Source organism: Neovison vison, chromosome 9 (assembly GCF_020171115.1).
Source record: "Neovison vison isolate M4711 chromosome 9, ASM_NN_V1, whole genome shotgun sequence".
NCBI classification, from domain to species: Eukaryota; Metazoa; Chordata; class Mammalia; order Carnivora; family Mustelidae; genus Neogale; species Neogale vison.
In genome coordinates this window covers 61585671-61606711 of record NC_058099.1, presented here as the reverse complement: position 1 = coordinate 61606711, position 21041 = coordinate 61585671, and the positions used below count along the sequence as shown (strand labels likewise).

The 21041-nt window shown below is 38.8% G+C and overlaps 1 protein-coding gene and 2 pseudogenes across 8 annotated transcripts in view; 2 read left to right on the top strand and 1 right to left on the bottom strand.

The window, feature by feature from the left end:
- The window catches only part of KDM4C (lysine demethylase 4C), a 476304-nt gene that overhangs the window by 47417 nt on the left and 407846 nt on the right, over positions 1-21041 (top strand). For all 8 annotated transcript variants that reach the window (XM_044265695.1, XM_044265697.1, XM_044265698.1 and 5 more), the window contains exon 4: positions 17410-17524. In XM_044265695.1, coding sequence (XP_044121630.1) covers positions 17410-17524 — 115 coding nt within the window. The remainder of the gene's footprint in view (positions 1-17409; positions 17525-21041) is intronic.
- Positions 849-8976, bottom strand: LOC122917000 (annotated as a pseudogene).
- Positions 7348-7541, top strand: LOC122917817 (annotated as a pseudogene).

Sequence of the window (21041 nt, the reverse complement as noted above, 5' to 3'; positions counted from 1 at the left end):
TTGTGTTCTCGCTCTCTGTCTGACAAATAAATAAAATCTTTAAAAAAGAATAGAGACCATTACAGTTGTTATTATAAATTACCTTTCTTTTTAAAGATTTATTTAATTACTTTAGAGAGAGTGAGAGCGAGCTTGTGTGCATGAGTTGGGGTGGGGGCAGAGAGAGGGAGAGAGGGAGAGAAGCAGACTCCCCACTGAATGCAGAGCTAGACACGGGGCTTGATCCAAGGACCCCAAGCTCATGATTTAAGCCAAAACCAAGAGTCAGATGCTTAACTGACTGAGCCACCCAGACATCCCTTTAAATTACCTTTTTTTTTTTTTTTAAGATTTTATTTATTTGTCAGAGAGAGAGTGAGCACAGGCAGACAGAGTAGCAGGCAGAGCCAAAGGGAGAAGCAGGCTCCCTGCCAAGCAAGGAAGCCCAATGTGGGACTCGATCCCAGGATGCTGGGATCATGACCTGAGCCAAATGCAGCGGCTTAACCAACTGAGCCACCCAGGCATCCCATAAATTCCCTTTTTAAAAAAATGTTTCTGATATGGTAGTTAAGGCTCAAGACCAAAACATTAATTAGGAAAAAAAAAAAAACCCAAATCAACCAATGTGCTGATCAAAAAACATCACCATCTAAATTCCCTGGGTAAGCTCTTTGGATGAATTTAGTTGATATATTTTTGAAATTTTAAATTTATATTTGACATAGTCAGTACTTGATGGTTGAAGAATTTTAATTCTGTGTGTAAAGTTTCAGCTCTGGAGCATTGTGTCTATTCCAAAGGAATTGGAAGTTTTATATGTATATATTTTTGACTTTTACAAACTGTTTATTTACTGGCAACTTTATTTCCATTTTGTTTGCCTTTCTGGAAGAGAAGCTTAAGACCACTCAGTGGTGTTCCTACCCATTCAGTGGCCTGAGCAGTGGGAGCTGCAGACCAGTCTTCAGTAGCAGACTGAGCACTCCAGTCTTCAGTAGGGAACTGCTAAATAAGAACAGAGAGCACCTATTCACCTTCAGAGTAGTCTGTGACTTCAGGTGGAGTAGCAGTGAATCCAGGAGCTGGAGCAGTCCATTTACCCTGAAATTCCTCCTTGGTCACAGCCTTTTCCACAGTGGCCTGCTCTTTTCAATTTCTTCAGAATCTCTGTAGAAGTAGAGATCAGGCATGACCTCCCATGGGTGTTCATGGGAAATGGTGCCACGCATGTGCAGAACTTCTCTGGCAGCATCCACCACAGACCCACTGAGTGAGCTCCCTTGTTGCAAGAGATGGCAATGTCCACACAACACAGAGGTGTTGGTAGGTAGGTTACGCAGAGTGATGGTAGGTAGGTTAACATATGACAGCTCTGTAAGAGGCTGGTCTTCAGCCCTGGGATCAGTAACCACCAGAAGTCTCGCTCTTGGAAGCCTGGCTGGTCTGGTTAGGGAAGGTTTAGGGAGCGAAGCGACTGGCAATAGGAGTGGCTCCAGTAGCAGCAGCAAATTTGAGCACAGCTCCCTAGCCAATATTCCTGGACGATATGACACTGACATCAGCTGGGTTTTCAGTGGCAATAGCGGCATGAGCTGCCAGCAGAAACTTCTCCCAGGATCTCTTCAGTTTTAGCATATAGATGCCATCACTTTTCCTTTTGTAGATGTACTATTCATTTGGAAGTCAAGGTTGGTGCCACCTAAGTGGGTTCCTGCTGCAAGGAATTTGAGGACATCCTCCTCCTTCATTTGCAGAACATCAAGAGCTCCAGATATTGTGAAATTTTCCCTCTAAGTTGCGGCAGGAAGGCAAAACAATATCATATGAACCCTTTCCTGGGTAGCGTGGAAAAGGCTTTTTAAAAAAAATTATTAAAATATAATGTATTATTTGTTTCAGGGATGTAGGTCTATGATTCATCAGTCTTACACAATAGATAGCGCTCACCACAATGCATACCCTCCCTAATGTCCGTCACTCAGCCATCCCATTCCTCCCAACCAACTCCAGTCCAGCAACCCTCAGTCTGTTTCCTGAGATTAAGAATCTCTTATGGTTTATCTCCCTCTCTGGTTTTGTCTTGTTTCATTTTTTCCTCTCTTCCCCTATGATCCTCTGTCTTGTTTCTCAAATTCCACATATCAGTGAGATCATAGGGAAATTGTCTTTCTCTGATTGACTTATTTTGCTTAGCATAATACCCTCTAGTTTCATCCACGTTGTTGTAAATGGCAAGATTTCATTTTTCGATGGCTGCATAATATTCCATTGTGTGTGTGTGTGTGTGTGTGTGTGTGTGTACCACTCTTCTTTATCCATTAATCTGTCAATGGACATCTGGGTTCTTTCTATTGTTTGGCTATTGTGGACATTGCTGCTGTCAGCATTGGAGTGCAGGTGCCCCTTTGTATCACTACATTTGTATTTATGGGGTAAATACCCAGTAGTGCAGTTGCTGGGTCATAGGGTAGCTCTATTTTCACCTTTTTAGTATATGTGCTGCCGAAGCGAGCACTATTTTCACCTTTTTGAGGAAACTCCATGCTGTTTTCCAGAGTGGCTGCACCAGCTTATGTTCCCACAAACACTGTAGGAGGGTTCCCCTTTGTCCACATCCTCGCCAGCATCTGTCATTTCCTGACTTAATAATTTTAGCCATTCTGACTGGTGTGAGGTGGTATCTCATTGTGGTTTTGATTTGTATTTCTCTGAAGCTGAGCGATGGTGAGTACTTTTTCATTTGTCTATTGGCCATTTGGATGTCTTCTTTGTAGAAATGTCTGTTCATGTCTTCTGCCCATTTCTTTCTTTTTTTTTTTTAATATTTTATTTATTTGACAGAGAGAAACTAGGCAGAGAGGCAGGCAGAGAAAGAGGAGGAAGCCGGCTTCCTGTGGAGCAGAGAGCCCGATGTGGGGCTCGATCCCAGGACCCTGGGATCATGACCTGAGCGGAAGGCAGAGGCTTTAACCCACTGAGCCTCCCAGGCGCCCCTGCCCATTCCTTGATTGGATTATTTGTTCTTCGGGTGTTGAGTTTGATAAGTTCTTCATAGATTTGGATACTGGTCCTTTATCTGGTATATCATTTGTAAATATCTTCTACCATTCTGTTGGTTGTTGTCTTTTGGTTTTGTTGACTGTTTAAAGCTTGTGATCTTGATAAAGTGCCAATAGTGTCAAAAAAGTGTCAATAGTGTCAATAAAGTGCCAAATAAATAAATAAATAAATAAAAATAAATCTTTTTAAAAAGATTTTATTTATTTATTTGACACACATAGAGAGAGAGAGCATGCCAGTAGTTCATTTTTGCCCTTGCTTCCTAGTCTTTGGTGATGTGTCTAGGAAGAAGTTGCTGCAGCTGAAGTCAAAGAGGTTGTTCCCTGTGTTCTCCTCATGGGTTTTGGTGGATTCCTGTCTCACATTGAGGTCTTTCATCCATTTTGAGTCTATTTTTGGTCCAGTTTCATTCTTCCGCATGTGGCTATCCAATTTTCCTAACACCATTTTTTGAAGAGACTGATCTTTTTTTTCCATTGGATATTATTTCCTGCTTTGTGGAAGATTAGTTGACCATAGAGTTGAGGGTCTATTACTGGGCTCTCTGTTCTGTTCCATTGATCTATGTGTCTCTTTTTGCACTGTACCATACTTTCTTGATCATTACGGCTTTGATATAGAGGTTGAAGTTTGGAATTGTGATGCACAAGATTTGGTTTTCTTTTTTAACATTCTTCTGGCTATTTGGGAGTCTTTTCTGGTTCCATACAAATTTTAGGATTATTTGTCCCATTCCTGTGAAAAAAGTTGATGGTATTTTGATAGGGATTGCATTAAATCTGTAGATTGCTCTAGGTAGCATAGACATATTAACAATATTTGTTCTTCCAGTCCATGAGTGTATAATGTTTTTCCATTTCTTTGTGTGTTTCTCAGTTTCTTTTATGAGAGTTCTGTAGTTTTCTAAGTACAGATTCTTTGTCTCCTTGGTTAGATTTATTCCTTGGTATCTTATAGTTTGGGGTATAACTGTAAGTGAGATTGACTCCTTAATTTTTCTTTCTTCTGTCTTGTTGTTGGGCTATAGAAATGCAGCTGATTTCTGTGCATTGATTTTATATCCTGACACTTTACTGAATTCTTGTATGAATTCTACCAATTTTGGGGTGGAATAGTTTGGGTTTTCCACATAAAGTATTATATCATCTACAGAGAGTAAGAGTTTGACTTTGTCTTTGCCCATATGGATGCCTTTTATTTCTTTTTGTTGTCTGATTGCTGAGGCTAGGACTGCTAGTATATTGAATATGAGCAGTGATAATGGACATTAGAAAAAGCTCTCAGGTTTCCTCATTGAGAATGATATTCAGTGTGGGTTTTTCATAGATGGCTTTGATGATATTGAGGTTTGTATCCTCTGTGCCTTTAGTGTGAAGAGTTTTAATCAAGAAAGGATGCTGTACTTTGTTAAATGCTTTTTTTCTGCATCTGTTGAGAGTATCCTATGGTTCTTGTTCCTTCTTTTATTAATTTATTGTATCACATTGATTGTGGGTGTTGAACCAGCCTTGCAGCCCAAGAATAAATCCCACTGGGTCGTGGTAAATAATCCTTTTAATGTACTGTCAGATTCTTGTTGGCTAGTATTTTGGTGAGCATTTTTGCATCCATGTTCATCAGGACATTGGTCTGTAATTCTCCCTTTTGATGGTGTCTTTGGTTTTGGGATTAAGGTAATGCTGGCCTCATAAAATGAGTTTGGCAGTATTCCTTTCATTTCTGTTTTTTGGACCAGTTTCAGGAGAATAGGAATAGGTATTAATTCTTCTTTAAATGTTTGTAGAATTTCCCTGGGAAACCGTCTGGCTCGGGCTCTTGTTTGTTGTGAGATTTTTGATTACTGCTTCAATTTCCTTACTGTTTATGGGTCTGTTCATGTTTTCTGTTTCTTCCTGGTTCAGTTTTGGTAGTTTATAGGTCTCTAGAAATGCATCCCTTTCATCCAGATTGTCTAATTTGCAGGTGAATGGTTGCTCAAAATATGTTCTTATAATTGATTGTATTTCTTTGGTGTTGGTTGTGATCTCTCTTCTTTCATTCATACTTTTAATAATTTGGGTCCTTTTTTCTTTTCGATAAATCTCACTAGGGGTTTATCAATCTTACTAATTCTTTCAAAGAACCAGCTCCTAGTTTCTTTGGTCCTACTGTTCTTTTGGTTTCTATTTCATTGATTTCTGCTCTAATCTTTATTATTTCTCTTCCCTTGCTGGGTTTAGGCCTTATTTGCTGTTCTTTCTCCAGCTCCTTTAGGTGTAGGGTTAGGTTGTGTATTTGAAACATTCCTTGTCTTTTGAGAAGGGCTTGCATTGCTATACAAGTCCTCTTCGGACTGCCTTTGCAGAGATTTTCAGAGATTTTGAACAGTTATGTTTTCATTATCATTGGTTTCCATGAATTTTTAAAATTCTTCATTAATTTCCTGGTCGACCCATTCATTCTTTAGTAGGATGCTCTTTAGCCTCCATGTATTTGAGTTCTTTCTAACTTTTGTCTTGTGATTGAGTTCACATTTCAAAGCATTGTGGTCCAAAAATATTCCGGAAATGATCCCAGTCTTTTGGTACCATTTGAGACCTGACCTGTGACCCAGGATATGATCTATTCTGGAGAATGTTCCATGTGCACTAGAGAAGAATGTATATTCTTTTGCTTTTGGATGGAATGTTCTGAATATATCTGTGATGTCCATCTGATCCAGTGTGTCATTTTTTTTTAATTAAAAGATTTTATTGATTTGACAGAGAGAGAGATCACAAGTAGGCAGAGAGGCAGGCAGAGAGAGAGAGGGAAGCAGGCTCCTGCTGAGCAGATAGCCTGATGTGGGGCTCGATCCCAGTACCCTAAGATCATGACCTGAGCCGGAGGCAGAGGCCCAACCCACTGAGCCACCCAGGCGCCCATAGTGTGCCATTTAAAGCCCTTATTTCCTTGTTGATCTTTTGCTTAGATGATCTGTCCATTTTCGTGAGGAGGGGATGTTAAAGTCCCATACTATTATCATATCATTGTTGATGTGTTTCTTTGAAGTTGTCATTAATTGACTTACATAATTGGCTGCTCCCATGTTAGGGGCATAGATCTTTAAAATTGTTAGATCTTCGTGTTGGACAGACCCTTTAAGTACGATGTGGTGTCTTTCCTCATCTCTTATTATGGCTTAAAATCTAATTTGCCCAATACAAGGATTGCCCCCTGCCCCCAGCTTTCTTTTGATGTCCATTAGCATAGTAAATGGTTTTCCACCCCCCTCACTTTAAATCTGGAGGTGTCTTTGGCTCTAAAATGAGCCTCTTGCAGACAGCATATGGATGGGTCCTGCTTTTTTTATCCAGTCTGATACTCTGTGTCTTTTGATTGGAGCATTTAGTCCATTTACATTCAGGGTAACTATTGGAAGATATGAATTTAGTGCAAATGTATTGCCTGTAAGGTGACTGTTACTGTGTATTTTCTCTGTTCCTTTCTGGTCTATGTTACTTTTAGGCTCTGTCTTTGCTTAGAGGACCCCTTTCAATACTTCTGTAGGGCTGGTTTGGTGTTGCAAATTCCTAATTTTTTGTTTGCCCTGGAAGCTTTTTATTTCTCCTTCTGTTTTCAATGACGGCCTAGTTGGATATAGTGTTCTTAGCTGTGTTTTTTTCTCATTTAGTGTTCTGAATATATCATGCCAGTTCTTTCTGGTCTGCCAGGTCTCTGTGGATAGGTCTACTGCCAATCTAATATTTCTACCATTGTAATTACAGCCCTTTTGTCCCATGCTGCATTCAGGATTTTCTCTTTTTTTCTGAGACTTGTTAGTTTTACTGTTAGATGTCAGGGTGTTGACCTATTTTTATTTATTTTGGGGGGGGTTTTTCCGTGACTCCTGGGTTTTGATGCCTGCTTCCTTCCCTAAATAGGGAAGTTCTCCACTAAAATTTGCTCCAATATACCTTCTGCAACCCACCCTTTCTTCTTCTGGAATCCCAATGCTTCTTTTTTTTTTTTTTTTTTTTTTAAGATTTTATTTATTTATTTGACACACATAGAGAGATTACAAGTAGGCAGAGAGGCAGACAGAGAGAGAGGGGGAAGCAGGCTCCCTGCTGAGCAGAGAGTCTGATGGGGGACTCGGTCACAGGACCCTGAGATCATGACCCAAGCCGAAGGCAGAGGCTTAACCCACTGGGCCACCCAGGTGCCCCTGGAATCCCAATTATTCTAATATTATTTTGATTTATGGTGTTACTTATCTCTTAAATTTTCCCCTTGTGATCCAGTAGTTGTTTATCTCTCTTTTTCTCAGCTTCTTTATTCTCCATCAGCTTTGCACAGTGGCAGTATCGTAGCCAATGAGGTTTATCTGAGGCGCGATTATTGCTAATTGAAAACTTTATTCTCCATTATTTGGTCTTCTATATCACTAATTGTCTCTTCTGCCTCCTTTATCTAGCAGTTAGATCCTCCATTTTTGATTCACCTCATTAATATCCTTTTTGATTTCAACTTGGTTAGGTTTTATTTCTGTAGAAAGAGATCCTCTGGTGTCTTCTATGTTTTTTTCAAGCTCATCTGGTATCTTTATAATTGTTATTCTGAACTCCTGTACTGACATGTTGCTAATGTCTGTAGTGATTTGGCCTCTGGCATTTGGTACTGCCCCTCTTGTTCTTTTTTGTGAGGTGAGTTTTTCCATTTTATCATTTTGTCCAGGGAAAAATAGATGAATGAGAAAACAAAATACTGAAAGGGTAACATGACCCCAGAGTAATATACAGTAAACAAATAAGGGGAGACCCGAATCCATGGGTAAAAGAAAAAGAAAAAAGAATATATCAGGCTGGTGAATAGAACAGAGCCATATACTAGATTTGTGTATTTTGTTCTGTTAGAAGTGGCACCCCAAAATTTTAAAGAAAGAAAAATACACACGCATACACATACACAGTAAGGTTAAATACAGTGAGGGGATAAATATGACTGTAAAATTGACAATTAAAGAAATATTTTAAATAAGGAATTGATGAGAAGTTGGTTGAAATCAAAAAAGGAAGAAAAATTCAAAAAGAAAAAGGGAAAAATAAAGAACATTAAGAAAAATTAAAGTTGAAAGACTAAAGAGTCATGGGAAAAAAGCCATGAATTTTATGTGTCGTATTCCCTTAGCTCTGGAGTTTTGCAGTTCTCATTGATTTTTAAACTTGTTCTTGGCTGGATGTTCTTGCTGATCTTCTTGGGGAGGGGCCTATTCAGTGATTCTCAAATGTCTTTGCTCCAGGGGGAGTTATACCACACTTGCTGGGGGCCAGACTAAGTAATCTGTAGGGTTTGCTCTGGGTAGTTTTTGTTCCCTGAAAGCTTTCCATGCAACTTTAGAGGACAAGAATGAAAATGGCGGCCTCCCATGGGGCGCCTGGGTGGCTCAGTGGGTTAAGCCTCTGCCTTCGGCTCAGGTCATGGCCTCAGGGTCCTGGGATCATGCCCCATATTGGGCTCTCTGCTCAGTGGGGAGCCGGCTTCCCCCTCTCTCTGCCTGCTTTCTGCCTACTTGTGATCTCTGTCTGTCAAATAAATAAATAAAATCTTTAAAAAAAAAAAAAAAAAAAAGAAAATGGCGGCCTCCCAATCTCAGGCCCTGGAGGGGCCGAGTGCTTGGGTTTCCACTCCTCAGTGAGCCCTCAGAGAAAAGCATTCACTCACTCCTGTCTCCCTGGTTTCTGGCCATACTCTGTGCTCCCCTGGCCTGTGACCAAGTGTTTGTATCTTTGGCACATGGCCCTGTTTAGAGTCTCTAAACTCCACAGATTCCTGTAGCGTGCTCCTGTGCTGTGGGGGTTCTGTCTGGATCTGCCTCTTGTTGGGCCTCTGCTTGAAGAGCAGTGGCTGGACTGTGCTGTGTAACACACAACTCTGCACTGAGAGCCCACTCCTTGGATCACTCTTTGCAGCCATCTTTACCACTCTGATACCTGGGAGTTCTGCCACATTCCTGTAGCCTTGGTCTTCCTGTGACCCTGAGAGTCCTGAGACCACACTGTCCCGAGAAGGATTCTACTCCCTTCCACCCCTGCCTGTTAGCCACCAGAATGACATTCCTGACTGGAGCAGACTTCTAAAAGTTCTGATTTTGTGCTCCTCTGCTCTGTCACTTGCCAGTAGCTGGCCGATGGAGGATCCCTCCTCCTCTGCGATCTATCTTCCCATTTATTGCCTTGGATTTTCTTCTTCTCACATCCTACCTTGCAGAAAGTGGTTGCTTTCCTGTCAATAGAATTGCTGCTCTTCTTTTCTTTGATCTCCAGTTGCATTTGTCGGTTTCAGAATGGTTTGATAGCTACCTAGCTGAAGATTCTGTCTTTTACTCTTCTGCCATTTTGGACTCATCCTGAAAGTTTTATATTTCATGTGAGTCCCTTCTTTTGAATTTTTGGTAGGCATTAGTAAATCTCATTGTTTAAGATCTCATTAATTGAGAATGCGAAACTTTTATCGTAGACTGGACTGGTTTGCATTCAGAATTTTCAAGGACTCTTTTAGCCATTTACTGTAATGTACATTATATATATAATGTATATTACACTATAGTATAATGCAATTGAAACAGGATTGTGGAAGCAGACTTATCTAGCTTTTTAAAAGTATAAATGGTGTGTTGTATTCTGTTGTTTATCTTCTAGCACCCATTTCCAGAACCCTTTTAAAAAATTTTTTTTTTTTTTTTTTTTTAAAGATTTTATTTATTTATTTGAGAGAGATAGACAGTGAGAGAGAGCATGAGCGAGGAGAAGGTCAGAGAGCGAAGCAGACTTCCTATGGAGTTGGGAGCCTGATGTGGGACTCGATCCCGGGACTCCAGGATCACGCCCTGAGCCGGAGGCAGTCGTCCAACCAACTGCGCCACCCAGGCGTCCCATCCTTTTAAAAAATTTTTAAAAAAGATTTTATTCAATTGACAGAGACATAGCAAGAGAGGGAGCACAAGCAGGAAGAATGGGAGAGGGAGAAGCAGGCTCCCCACTGAGTAGGGAGCCCGATGTGGGACTTGATCCCAGGACCCTGGGATCATGACCTGAGCCAAAGGCAGATGCTTAATGACTGAGTCACCCATGTGCTCCTCCAGAGTCATTCTTAAAGTGTTAATTAAATAGATTAGTTCATATAGTGGAACATCTGCTTGGCTACTTTGGTATTTTGGGAGACAATTTGAATTTGAAAGTAATCAGATTATACTTGCTAGAAAATGCTTATTAGTACCTTTAATAATTATTATAATTACCATAGGAGAGGTACAAAGTACAATGGGGTTTCAAAAGAAAATAAGACTTCTATGGTTGATAATCAGGAAAGGAGTAATTTTGTTTTGTACTTGCCATTGAGATGAATTTTGAAGAATGGTCAGAAATGCTTTTATCAGTTACAAAAGTAATACATGTTTATTTGAAAATTCAAACATTATAGAAATATATAATTTGGCTCCCAGATGATCATTGTTAATAATACATGGTAATTCAAAATATTGATGAGAACAGAGCCTTGAAGACCTTTTTTTCTTGTCTTAGAGACACTTGGATCATCATCTCTAGCCCATGTGATTATTCTAGTGTAGTATCAGTTTTCTTTTTAGAGGGAATTTATTTTTCTAGGCACTTGTTTTGTTCGTATAGCTGTTCAATTTTTACTCTCATCAAAAAGTTAAAAATAGGGGCACCTGAGTGTCTCGGTCGGTTAAGCCTCCAGCTCTTGATTTCTGCTCAGGTCGTGATCTTATGGTTGTGAGAGGGAGCACCATGTTTGTCTCTGGGCTGAGTATGGAGCCTGCTTAAGATTCTTCCTCCCTGGGCGCCTGGGTGGCTCAGTGGGTTAAAGCCTCTGTCTTCGGCTCGGGTCATTGATCCCGGGTCCTGGGATCGAGCCCCGCGTCCGGCTCTCTGCTCAGCAGGGAGCCTGCTTCCAGCTCTCTCTCTCTCTGCCTGCCTCTCTGCCTGCTTGTGATCTCTGTCTGTCAAATAAATAAATTAAATTTAAAAAAAAAAAAGATACTTGATTTTGGGACGCCTGGGTGGCTCAGTTGGTTGGACGACTGCCTCCGGCTCAGGGCGTGATCCTGGAGTCCCGGGATCGAGTCCCACATCAGGCTCCCAGCTCCATGGGGAGTCTGCTTTGCTCTCTGACCTTCTCCTCGCTCATGCTCTCTCTCACTGTCTCTCTCTCTCAAATAAATAAATAAATCTTTAAAAAAAAAAAAAAAGATTCTTCCTCCCTCTCTCCCTGACCCTCCCTTCCATGCACATGCACCCTCTCTCTCTCTAAAAATAAAAAATTCTTAAATGTTAAAAATAGAACTACCCTATGATCCAGCAATTGAACTACTAGTTGTTTACCCAAAGGATACAAAAGTACAGATTTGAAGTGGTACATGTATGCTGTTGTTTACAGCAGCATTATCAACAATAGCCAAACTATGGAGAGAGCCCAAATGTCCATTGACTGATGAATGGGAAAAGAAGAAGTGGTGTACACACACACACATACACACACACACACGAATATTACTCACATCAAAAGTGTCTTGTCATTTGCAATGATGTGGATGGAGCTAGAGTGTATTATGCTAAGACAAATACCATATGATTTCACTCATACATGAAATTTAGGAAACAAAACAGATGAACATATGGGTAGGGAAAAATAAGTAGGAAACAAACCATAAGAGACTCTTAACATTAGAGAACAAACTGAGGGTTGATGGAGGGAGGTGGGTGAAGGATGGGCTAGGTGGGTGATGAGTATTAAGGAGGGCATTTGTTATGATGAACACTGGGTGTTGTATGTAAGTGATGAATCACTAAATTCTACTCCCGAAACCAATATTACTATATGTAACTAGAATTTTTAGTTAGAATAGTTAGAGTATCTAACTAGAATTTTAATAAAAATTTGGAGAGAAAGAAAAAATAAAATGATTCCTAGGAAAAAAGATACTTTTGAAAATTCTTTTTATATTTCCTCTGCCAGTTTCATGTGGGAAATTTATTTCAAATGCCAGTGAGATGGGTTTCTAAGCTTCAATCCAAGGCTTTTGCTTGCTCACTTACAGTTGTACTTGGGCAAATGGTGTTCATTATGGTTATAGGATGGTCCTGAGATGGAGTTAATTTTCATGGGAGGCAGGAGGCATTCTCCTGTTTTGTTTTTTTTTTTTCCTTTGTTCGTCTGTTTACTTTGATTCAGTATATGCCTTTGCATAGGTACACAGTGCATCATGTGCTTGGTGTAAATAGTAAACAGGATAACATGCTCATTTGGTTAATAACACAACTTAGTTCAAAGAAAATCTGGAGGGGGCCTGGGTGGCTCAGTGGGTTAAAGCCTCTGCCTTTGGCTCAGGTCATGATCCCAGAGTCCTGGGATCAGCCCCTCATGGGGCTCTCTGCTCAGCGGGGAGCCTGCTTCCCCCCATCTCTCTCTCTGCCTGCCTCTCTGCCTACTTGTGATCTCTGTCTGTCAAATAAATAAATAAAATCTTAAAAAAAAAAAGAAAATCTGGAGACCTCCAAGATAATTCTACTATAAAACTTTATGGAGGTAAGTAATATACTCTCTTGTATCACTTAAATTGCTGATCTATACATTCTTCTAGGCATGGAGCTATGTGCTTTATATAATTATGCAATGGAGTCCTCACTAATTCAACTGTTACTATCCTCGTTTTATAGAGGGATAACTGAGGTCCAGAGAAAATTAGTCCCTTGCCCAAGATTACATAGCTTACACATGGCAAAAGCTGGATTCAAAGCTCTAGGCAGGCTGGTCCTAGAGACCCATCTCTAACAATTGCTATATAGTGAATAAAAGGTTCTGAAAGAAAGGAATGGTGGATTGGTTTTGAGCAAATTGATACTGGATTTGTGGGACAGTTGTAATTGTTTGACGGTCTATTAAGGATGGAATCTGTAGCCAAGTTTCATTAGAATTGGGTACCAACTGAGTGAACTGGTCACTTTTTTCAAGTCTAGAATCATTATTCATTCAGTCAACAAATACTATATTCACGATTTTAGTATTTAACTCAGTAGCTAATACTAAATCACGTGTCTTTTTTATTTTAGAGTTATAGGTAGTTAAAAATTGATCCATGATTGAGTGGTATATAGTGATAGATTCTTTGGGTCTGTTATAGTGAAAAACAGTTTAAGACTTTGGTATCCAAAAAAGTCCAACAAATTTGTCTGTAAGATATAATAAACAGTATCTCTGTTACCTTTTTTGGTCACCTGAGTCTGGCTTCTAGTTAGCTTGCCTACAATTCTTATTACTATTGAAACCTACTAATTGAAGTGGTAGAATACTGTGGAGTAAATGATGCTTTCATGCCCATCTTTTAAAATTTTGGCTGTCCTGTTGAGATTTTAATGTTTTGGGTAAATCAGCAAGTTATTTTATATTTCAAATAAAGTTGTTAATTTGTTTGGTTTTCTTGCTTACTGCTTAGGTAACTAATTTGGGGTCCTAGTACAGTGGGTGTTGATTTTGATTGTTCTACAGTTATTAAATCTATAGTAAAATGTCAGTAGGCTTTATGGGGATTTCTACTGCTGCTAAACACTCTTTTTGCTGCTAAAAAACCTGTATCGTTACTCTCTTGCTTTGTTGATTTCTTTTTTCATTTAGAAATACTGGTATTTTTGTGTGTATGTGTATTAATATAAGATTATTTGTTCACAGTCCAAATAACACAGAGAAGTAAGTGCTTTTCTGTAATTCCAATGTAAAAGATAACCATTAATATTAATAATATGGTATAAATTTCTTTTTGTCCTTTTGAATACAATTATAGATTTTTTTACATGTATATTCACCATTCTGTAATCTACTTAATTCATTGTGGAAAAATATTAATATCAATATGTAGAAAGATCTACCTTATTTTGTATTCTGTATTTTATTTAACTTAGCCCTTGTTGTAGGGCAACATTAGTTTGAGTTTTCAATTATTGCTGGAACAAACACCACAGGTCATGTATCATTGTATATGCCTCTGCATTGTTAGAATGAATTTCCAGAGTTGGATTTTAGGGTTGAAGATATGCATTTTTTAAAGGTTTTGATATGTGTAAAAAATTGTACTCTGGAAAGTTTGTACTACTTTATACCTTGACTCCAGCTGTGTAAGAGAGGTCTCATTCTTTCCTACCATTAATATATTAACCATTTTCCAAACTAATGTTGGTAAAGTATCTTATTTTGGTTTCCTGGACTTTTCCCCAGGTCATTCTGCTTCTAATGATCATGTTGATTGCTTCTAGTTTTGGCTTTTCCTGCTTTCCTGGACTTTGAGTGAAATTATTTTTTGTCAATTTTCCTATAGATGTTTTATCTTTTGCATGTAAGTCTGTAAAATTTACTAGTATAGAATAATTGGTTAAAGAGTTTAGAAAATAATTTGAAAGGTAAAATGGTGAGTTTCTTTTTTTTTTTGGTTGATAATTTTTTAAAATATAATTTTTAAATTTTTTATTGACATATGTGTTATTAGCCCCAGGGGTACAGATCTGTGAATTGCCAGGTTACACACTTCATAGCGGTCACCATAGCACATACCTTCCCCAGTGTTCATAACCCATCACCCTCTCCCGATCCACCTCCTCCCGGCAACCCTTAGTTTGTTTTGTGAGATTAAGAGTCTCTTATGGTTTGTCTCCCTCCCGATCCCATCTTGTTTCATTTATTCTTTTCCTACCCCTCAAACTTCCTTTGTTGCTTCTCAACTTCCTCATATCAGGGAGATCATATGATAATTGTCTTTCTTTGATTGACTTATTTTGCTAAGTATAATACGTTCTAGTTCCATCCATGTCGTCACAAATGGCAAGATTTCATTTCTTTTGATGGCTGCATAGTATTCCATTACACACACACACACACACACACACACACACATACATACCACATCTTCTTTATCCATTCATCTGTTGATGGACATCTAGGTTCCTTCCATAGTTTGGCTCTTGTGGACATTGCTGCTATAAACATTCGGGTGCACGTGTCCCTTCGGATCACTACATTTGTATCTTTAGGGTAAATACCCAGTAGTGCAATTGCTGAGTCGTAGGGTAGCTCTATTTTCAACTTTTTGAGGAACCTCCATGCTCTATGCAGAGTGGTTGCACCAGCTTGCATTCCCACCAACACTGTAGGAGGGTTCTCCCTTCTCTGTATCCTCGCCAGCATCTGTCATTTTCTGACTGGTTAATTTTAGCCATTCTGACTGGTGTGAGGTGGTATCTCATTGTAGTTTTGATTTGTATTTCCCTGATGCCGAGTTATGTGGAGCACTTTTTCATGTGTCTATTGGCCATTTGGATGTCTTCTTTGCAGAAATGTCTGTTCATGTCCTCTGCCCATTTCTTGATTGGATTATTCCTTGGGTGTTGAGTTTGATAAGTTCTTTCTAGATTTTGGATACTGGCCCTTTATCTGATATGTCATTTGCAAATATCTTCTCCCATTCTGTCAGTTGTCTTTTGGTTTTGTTGACTGTTTCCTTTGTTGTGCAAAAGCTTTTGATCTTGATTAAGTCCCAATAGTTCATTTTTTGCCCTAGCTTCCGTTGCCTTTGGAGATGTTCCTGGGAAGAAGTTGCTGTGGCTGAGGTCAAAGAGGTTGCTGCCTGTGTTCTCCTCAAGGATTTTGATGGATTCCTTTCTCACATTGAGGACCTTCATCCATTTTGAGTTTATTTTTGTGTGTGGTGTAAGGAAATGGTCCAGTTTCATTTTTATGCATGTGGCTGTCCAATTTTCCCATCACCATTTGTTGAAGAGACTGTCTTTCCATTGGACATTCTTTCATGCTTTGTTGAAGATTAGTTGACCATAGAGTTGAGGGTCTATTTCTGGGCTCTCTATTCTGTTCCATTGATCTGTGTGTCTGTGTTTGTGCCAGTACCATACTGTCTTGATGATGACAGCTTTTTTTTTTTTTTTAAAGATTTTATTTATTTATTTGACAGAGAGAGATCACAAGTAGGCAGAGAGGCAGGCAGAGAGAGAGGAGGAAGCAGGCTCCCTGCTGAGCAGAGAGCCCGTTGCGGGACTCGATCCCAGGACCCTGAGATCATGACCTGAGCCGAAGGCAGAGGCTTAACCCACTGAGCCACCCAGGCACCCCCGATGATGACAGCTTTGTAATAGAGTTTGAAGTCTGGAATTGTGATGCCACCAACTTTGGCTTTCTTTTTCAAATATTCCTCTGGCTATTCGAGGTCTTTTCTGGTTCCATATAAATTTTAGAATTATTTGTTCCATTTCTTTGAAAAAAATGGATGGGATTTTGATAGGGATTGCCTTAAACGTGTAGATTGCTTTAGGTAGCATCGGCATTTTCACAATATTTGTTCTTCCAATCCATGAGCATGGAACATTTTTCCATTTCTTTGTGTCTTCCTCAATTTCTTTCATGAGTACTTTATAGTTTTCTGAGTATAGATTCTTTGCCTCCTTGGTTAGGTTTATTCATAGGTATCTTATGGTTTTGGGTGCAGTTGTAAATGGGATTGACTCCTTGATTTCTCTTTCTTCTGTCTTGTTGTTGTAAGGAAATGCAGCGGATTTCTGTGCATTGATTATATATCCTGACACTTTACTGAATTCCTGTAAAGTTAAGTAGGTTTGGAGTGGAGTCTTTTGGGTTTTCCACATACAGTATTATATCATCTGCAAAGAGTGATAGTTTGACTTCTTCCTTGCCAATTTGGATGCCTTTAATTTATTTTTGTTGTCTGATTGCTGAGGCTAGGACTTCTAGTACTACATTGAATACCGGTGGTCATAACGGACATCCCTGCCATATTTCCTGACCTTAGTGGAAAAGCTCTCAGTTTTTCTCCATTGAGGATGATATTCGCGGTGGGTTTTTCATAGATGGCTTTGATGATATTGAGGTATGTATCCTCTATCCCTACACTTCGAAGAGTTTTGATTAGGAAAGGATGCTGTACTTTGTGAAATGCTTTTTCAGCATCTATTGAGAGTATCATATGGTTCTTGTTCTTTCTTTTATTAATGTATTGTATCTCATTGATTTGCAGATGTAAAATGGTGAACTTTTAACTCCTCTCCTTCTATATTTGATATGCTCTTGAAAATATTTTCCTTATTAGTAAAATATATGAAGTTACTGTATAGAGTTATTTGGGAGTATTTACAGTATCCAGAGATCCGTGATAAATACATTTGTGTATTTACTTGTTAGATTTGACAATATGAGTTGCTACATTGTTTTCATTTTAATAAAATTTTGTTTAGAAAGTAATGTAAGTGATGTGGGTGGGGAAAATTTTATACTGTTGAATTGGTTTGTACTCTTTTCATTTACCTTTTGCAGGTACTGTACTCCAAGATACTTGGATTATGAAGATTTGGAGCGCAAGTACTGGAAGAACTTAACTTTTGTGGCACCTATCTACGGCGCAGACATTAATGGGAGCATATATGATGAGGTATATTTATACTGTAATGGGTTTTGTAAAGGCAGATTTCCCATTTTTGTTACTGTTCTAGGCACTAGAAAATTACTTCTTTGTTGTGCTGTGTGTGATCCATGATTCCTCATAGGATAAGAGGTAATCAAGACATATCTGTAGGATTTCTGTTGCTGGTATTTTTCAGATTGAAACCAATGAATGGTACAAATACCTGAAATTGTTCAACAGTAGTATATTAAATGGTTATCTGGCTAATCTTTAAATTATACTAAAATTTTTTCGAGCAAAACACATTATAAAGATATTTGGAAAACAGGAAATATTATCCATAATACTACCAACTTAAGGCAAAAAACAGTATTTTAATATGTATTCTTCTAGTAGTTTTTCCCTAGTCATTTAAAAAAGTTACATTTGAATAGGCTTAGTCTCCTTTTTTCCACAAATTGTGAAAATTTTTATTTATGTATTTCTTTAAAAAAAAAGATTTATTTATTTATTTATTTAGAGCTCACATGCATGCATAGGGAGGGGAGGGGCAGAGGGAGAGGGATAGAGAGAATCCCAAGTGGACTCCCTGCTGAGCATGGAGCCCATGGGGGTTGGGGGCTAGATCTCAGGACCTGAGATCATGTCCTGAGCCAAAATCAAGAGTTGCACACTCAACCAACTGAGCTACCCAGGCGCCCTGATATCTTCCATACCAGTCTTAAGAAAACAGTTGTATATAGTTAATCTCATAGTTGTAGAAATGTGTGAAACTAGGTTGTTGTCAATCATAAATTTCCCCTGAACTAATCATTTATTTTATGCCATCTCTCTGGTTTCTTCTGTATGATACTGTTAAGTTTTTAGGCTTCCAAGAGGAAGATTGAACTGAGAAATCATCCAGATTCTAGACTGAGAGTTTGCTTGTCTTAGTGCTCTAAAATAAAATAAAACTCAGTTTAAGGTATTTTTTTATTTCTAACCATCCTTTGGGATCATTGACCTCTCTGTTAATTTTTGCATATATAATTAAGAGTTAGAAGTAGCATATTTGGGACAGTTTCCAGAACAGTTAACATAAAAATGCCCTGAACTAGTTTTTCCTATTTGATAGTAAAATGGAATAATTGTTGATGGCACAGAAGAGACTGATGGACTTTGGTTTGCTGTGCTTATCAATGTACTGCTTGTATTTGAAAACCAGTTACATATTGGCATTGTTTTAAGGGAACATTGACTTTAGAATTCAGATTTGAGTAATGTTACTTAATAAAATCCAATGAACAAAATCCACTGGTCTGTAAACATCCTCATCATTTCCACATTCTAAAGTCAGGAATCTGTCATTTTGGTAGGACCTACAAGGCATAATAGTATTTTATGGAATTTGTGTGGCTCAGCAGGAACATTTAGTAGCTCCAGAGTTGAGGTGACATTTTCAAAGCTTTTGTAGCATAAAGAGAGACAAGTGAGATGTTGTAAACTAATGCTGGTAAACAAAACCAATCATACTCCCAATACCTTAATTAAAACAAATGAAAAACAACTTGTTTTTGCCCCCTTTAGGTAGATGGAGAGTAACAAGAGAGAGAGAGTGCATTAAAGAGAGTGAAGAGTGAGTGTACTAATGACCCATGACTGTCAGCAGTGTTTGAAATCATCACAATGAATGTGCATTGAAAAAGCCCATGTATTGTTTTGCTCTTTACTTTTGTGTCCTTGAATTAACTGTTTGGCTCAATACTTAAATTGTATTGGGAACTGGTTTGTTATGGTTCATGGCATTATTTTGGAAGGAATTAATAGTCATCAAATTGTAGTTTGCTTCCCCCCTAATTTCTAGTTATGGCCATTTCCTTTAATTTTAGTAGAATGATCAAAAAATCATGTCCCTTTTTTTTTTTTTTTTTTGGTGAGGCTGGAAGTTCTTGGAGAGGGTATGGGGAGGTAAGAGGAACAATTTGTGCAGGGTGCAGAGATGAATAAGGATCCTCATTCTCAATTCATAAGCTTAGAGGGGCACTAAAGTGTAATAAGCTTGGCCATAAAGGCAAGTATAGAGTTCTAGGGAGCTGGGAGGAGAGACACTTAGAGCAGCCTTGGCACTGAAGGATCTGAACTGGACTTAGATGAGTAAGTTCAAGTCAGGTAAAGGAGACAGAAAGGAGGATGGGACAGGAGCTAGACAAATTTGAGGGTAAGATCACACATAATAGTCTCTGTATTTTTATTGAATTCTGAGGCTTTTTTCTGAGCAACAGTTTGAGGAGGGTGAGGCTGCTCTGGAATAATGGGTTCTTAGGGGAAGGGATCTGCCCCAGGCTGCAGACAGGGCTGTGGATATGAGCTCAGACCTATGGTGCTATAGTGGCCCCTCCTGCTCACATGTTTGTCTTGCAACACCAGGCAAATCTTTTCAGTAGCAACGAGATAGGTGCCATTTTAGTGATGATCAGGCTTGGATACAAAATAGGAATTAGGGGTGAGGGTGTTCATGAGGGACTAGTTGAGAACAGTCAGCCCTAATAGTAAAGGGAAAAGGGCTTGGAGATCCCAGGGCACAAGTCTTGGCTCCTCTTTCATTCTGCCGCTTCTTTCAGAGCTTGATATATTAGGATATATGAAAAGAGTATCAGTCTGTACCATGGGCAGTAGCCTGTGGCAGTAGTAACAGTCATATGACTTAAACAAGTTACTATTTTTAAAATTGAAATACCAAGACTATCAAAGGCATGTGGTGACATGATGCAGAGCAGGGGTTGCAGTCAGAGTCTGTCTGTCTTTATAAATAAAGTTTTATTGGAGCATAACCTAATTAATTCATTTACATATTATGTTTTTTTTTCACCACAGTGGCAGAGTTAAGTAGTTGTGACAGAGATTGTATGGCCCACAAAAGCTAAAATATTTATTGTGTGCCCTTTGCAGAAAAGGTTTAACAATCCCTAATACATAATTAGGCATACTTACATACTCAGGGAAGGATGCTCAAAACCTTTTTGAGATAGATGGGATATAAATAAAATTCTGAATGTTCTTAGGAGAATGGGATTCATATATATTGACTACACTGATACCTTGAGACAGTGAGATTGAGGTGTTTAATTATATCAGGAATTTTCTGTAATTTAAGATGTTCCTGAAGTTAGAAGTAGAACAACCTGCATTCTAGGGTGGCCCTAGATGACTCCTTGGTAACAGTAACATAAGCTTCAGAGTCCCAAGATCTGAGATCTAAGATTTTTGTTGTTGTTATGCTTCACTAAGAGCTTGTTCATTATATGTGTATTTCATTTATATATATATATATATATATATATATGCATACACACATATGTATGTATATATATTTTAACTTTAATCATGTAATTAATTAATTTAAAGAATTTTTTATTTGAGAAAGAGAGAGCATGAGCGGGGATGGCAGAGGAAGAGGGAGAAGTAGGCTTCCCGTAGAGCAGAGAGCCCGATACGGGGCTGGATCCCTGGATTCTGAGATCATGACCTGAGCCGAGGTAGACACTTAACCAACTGAGCCTGGTTC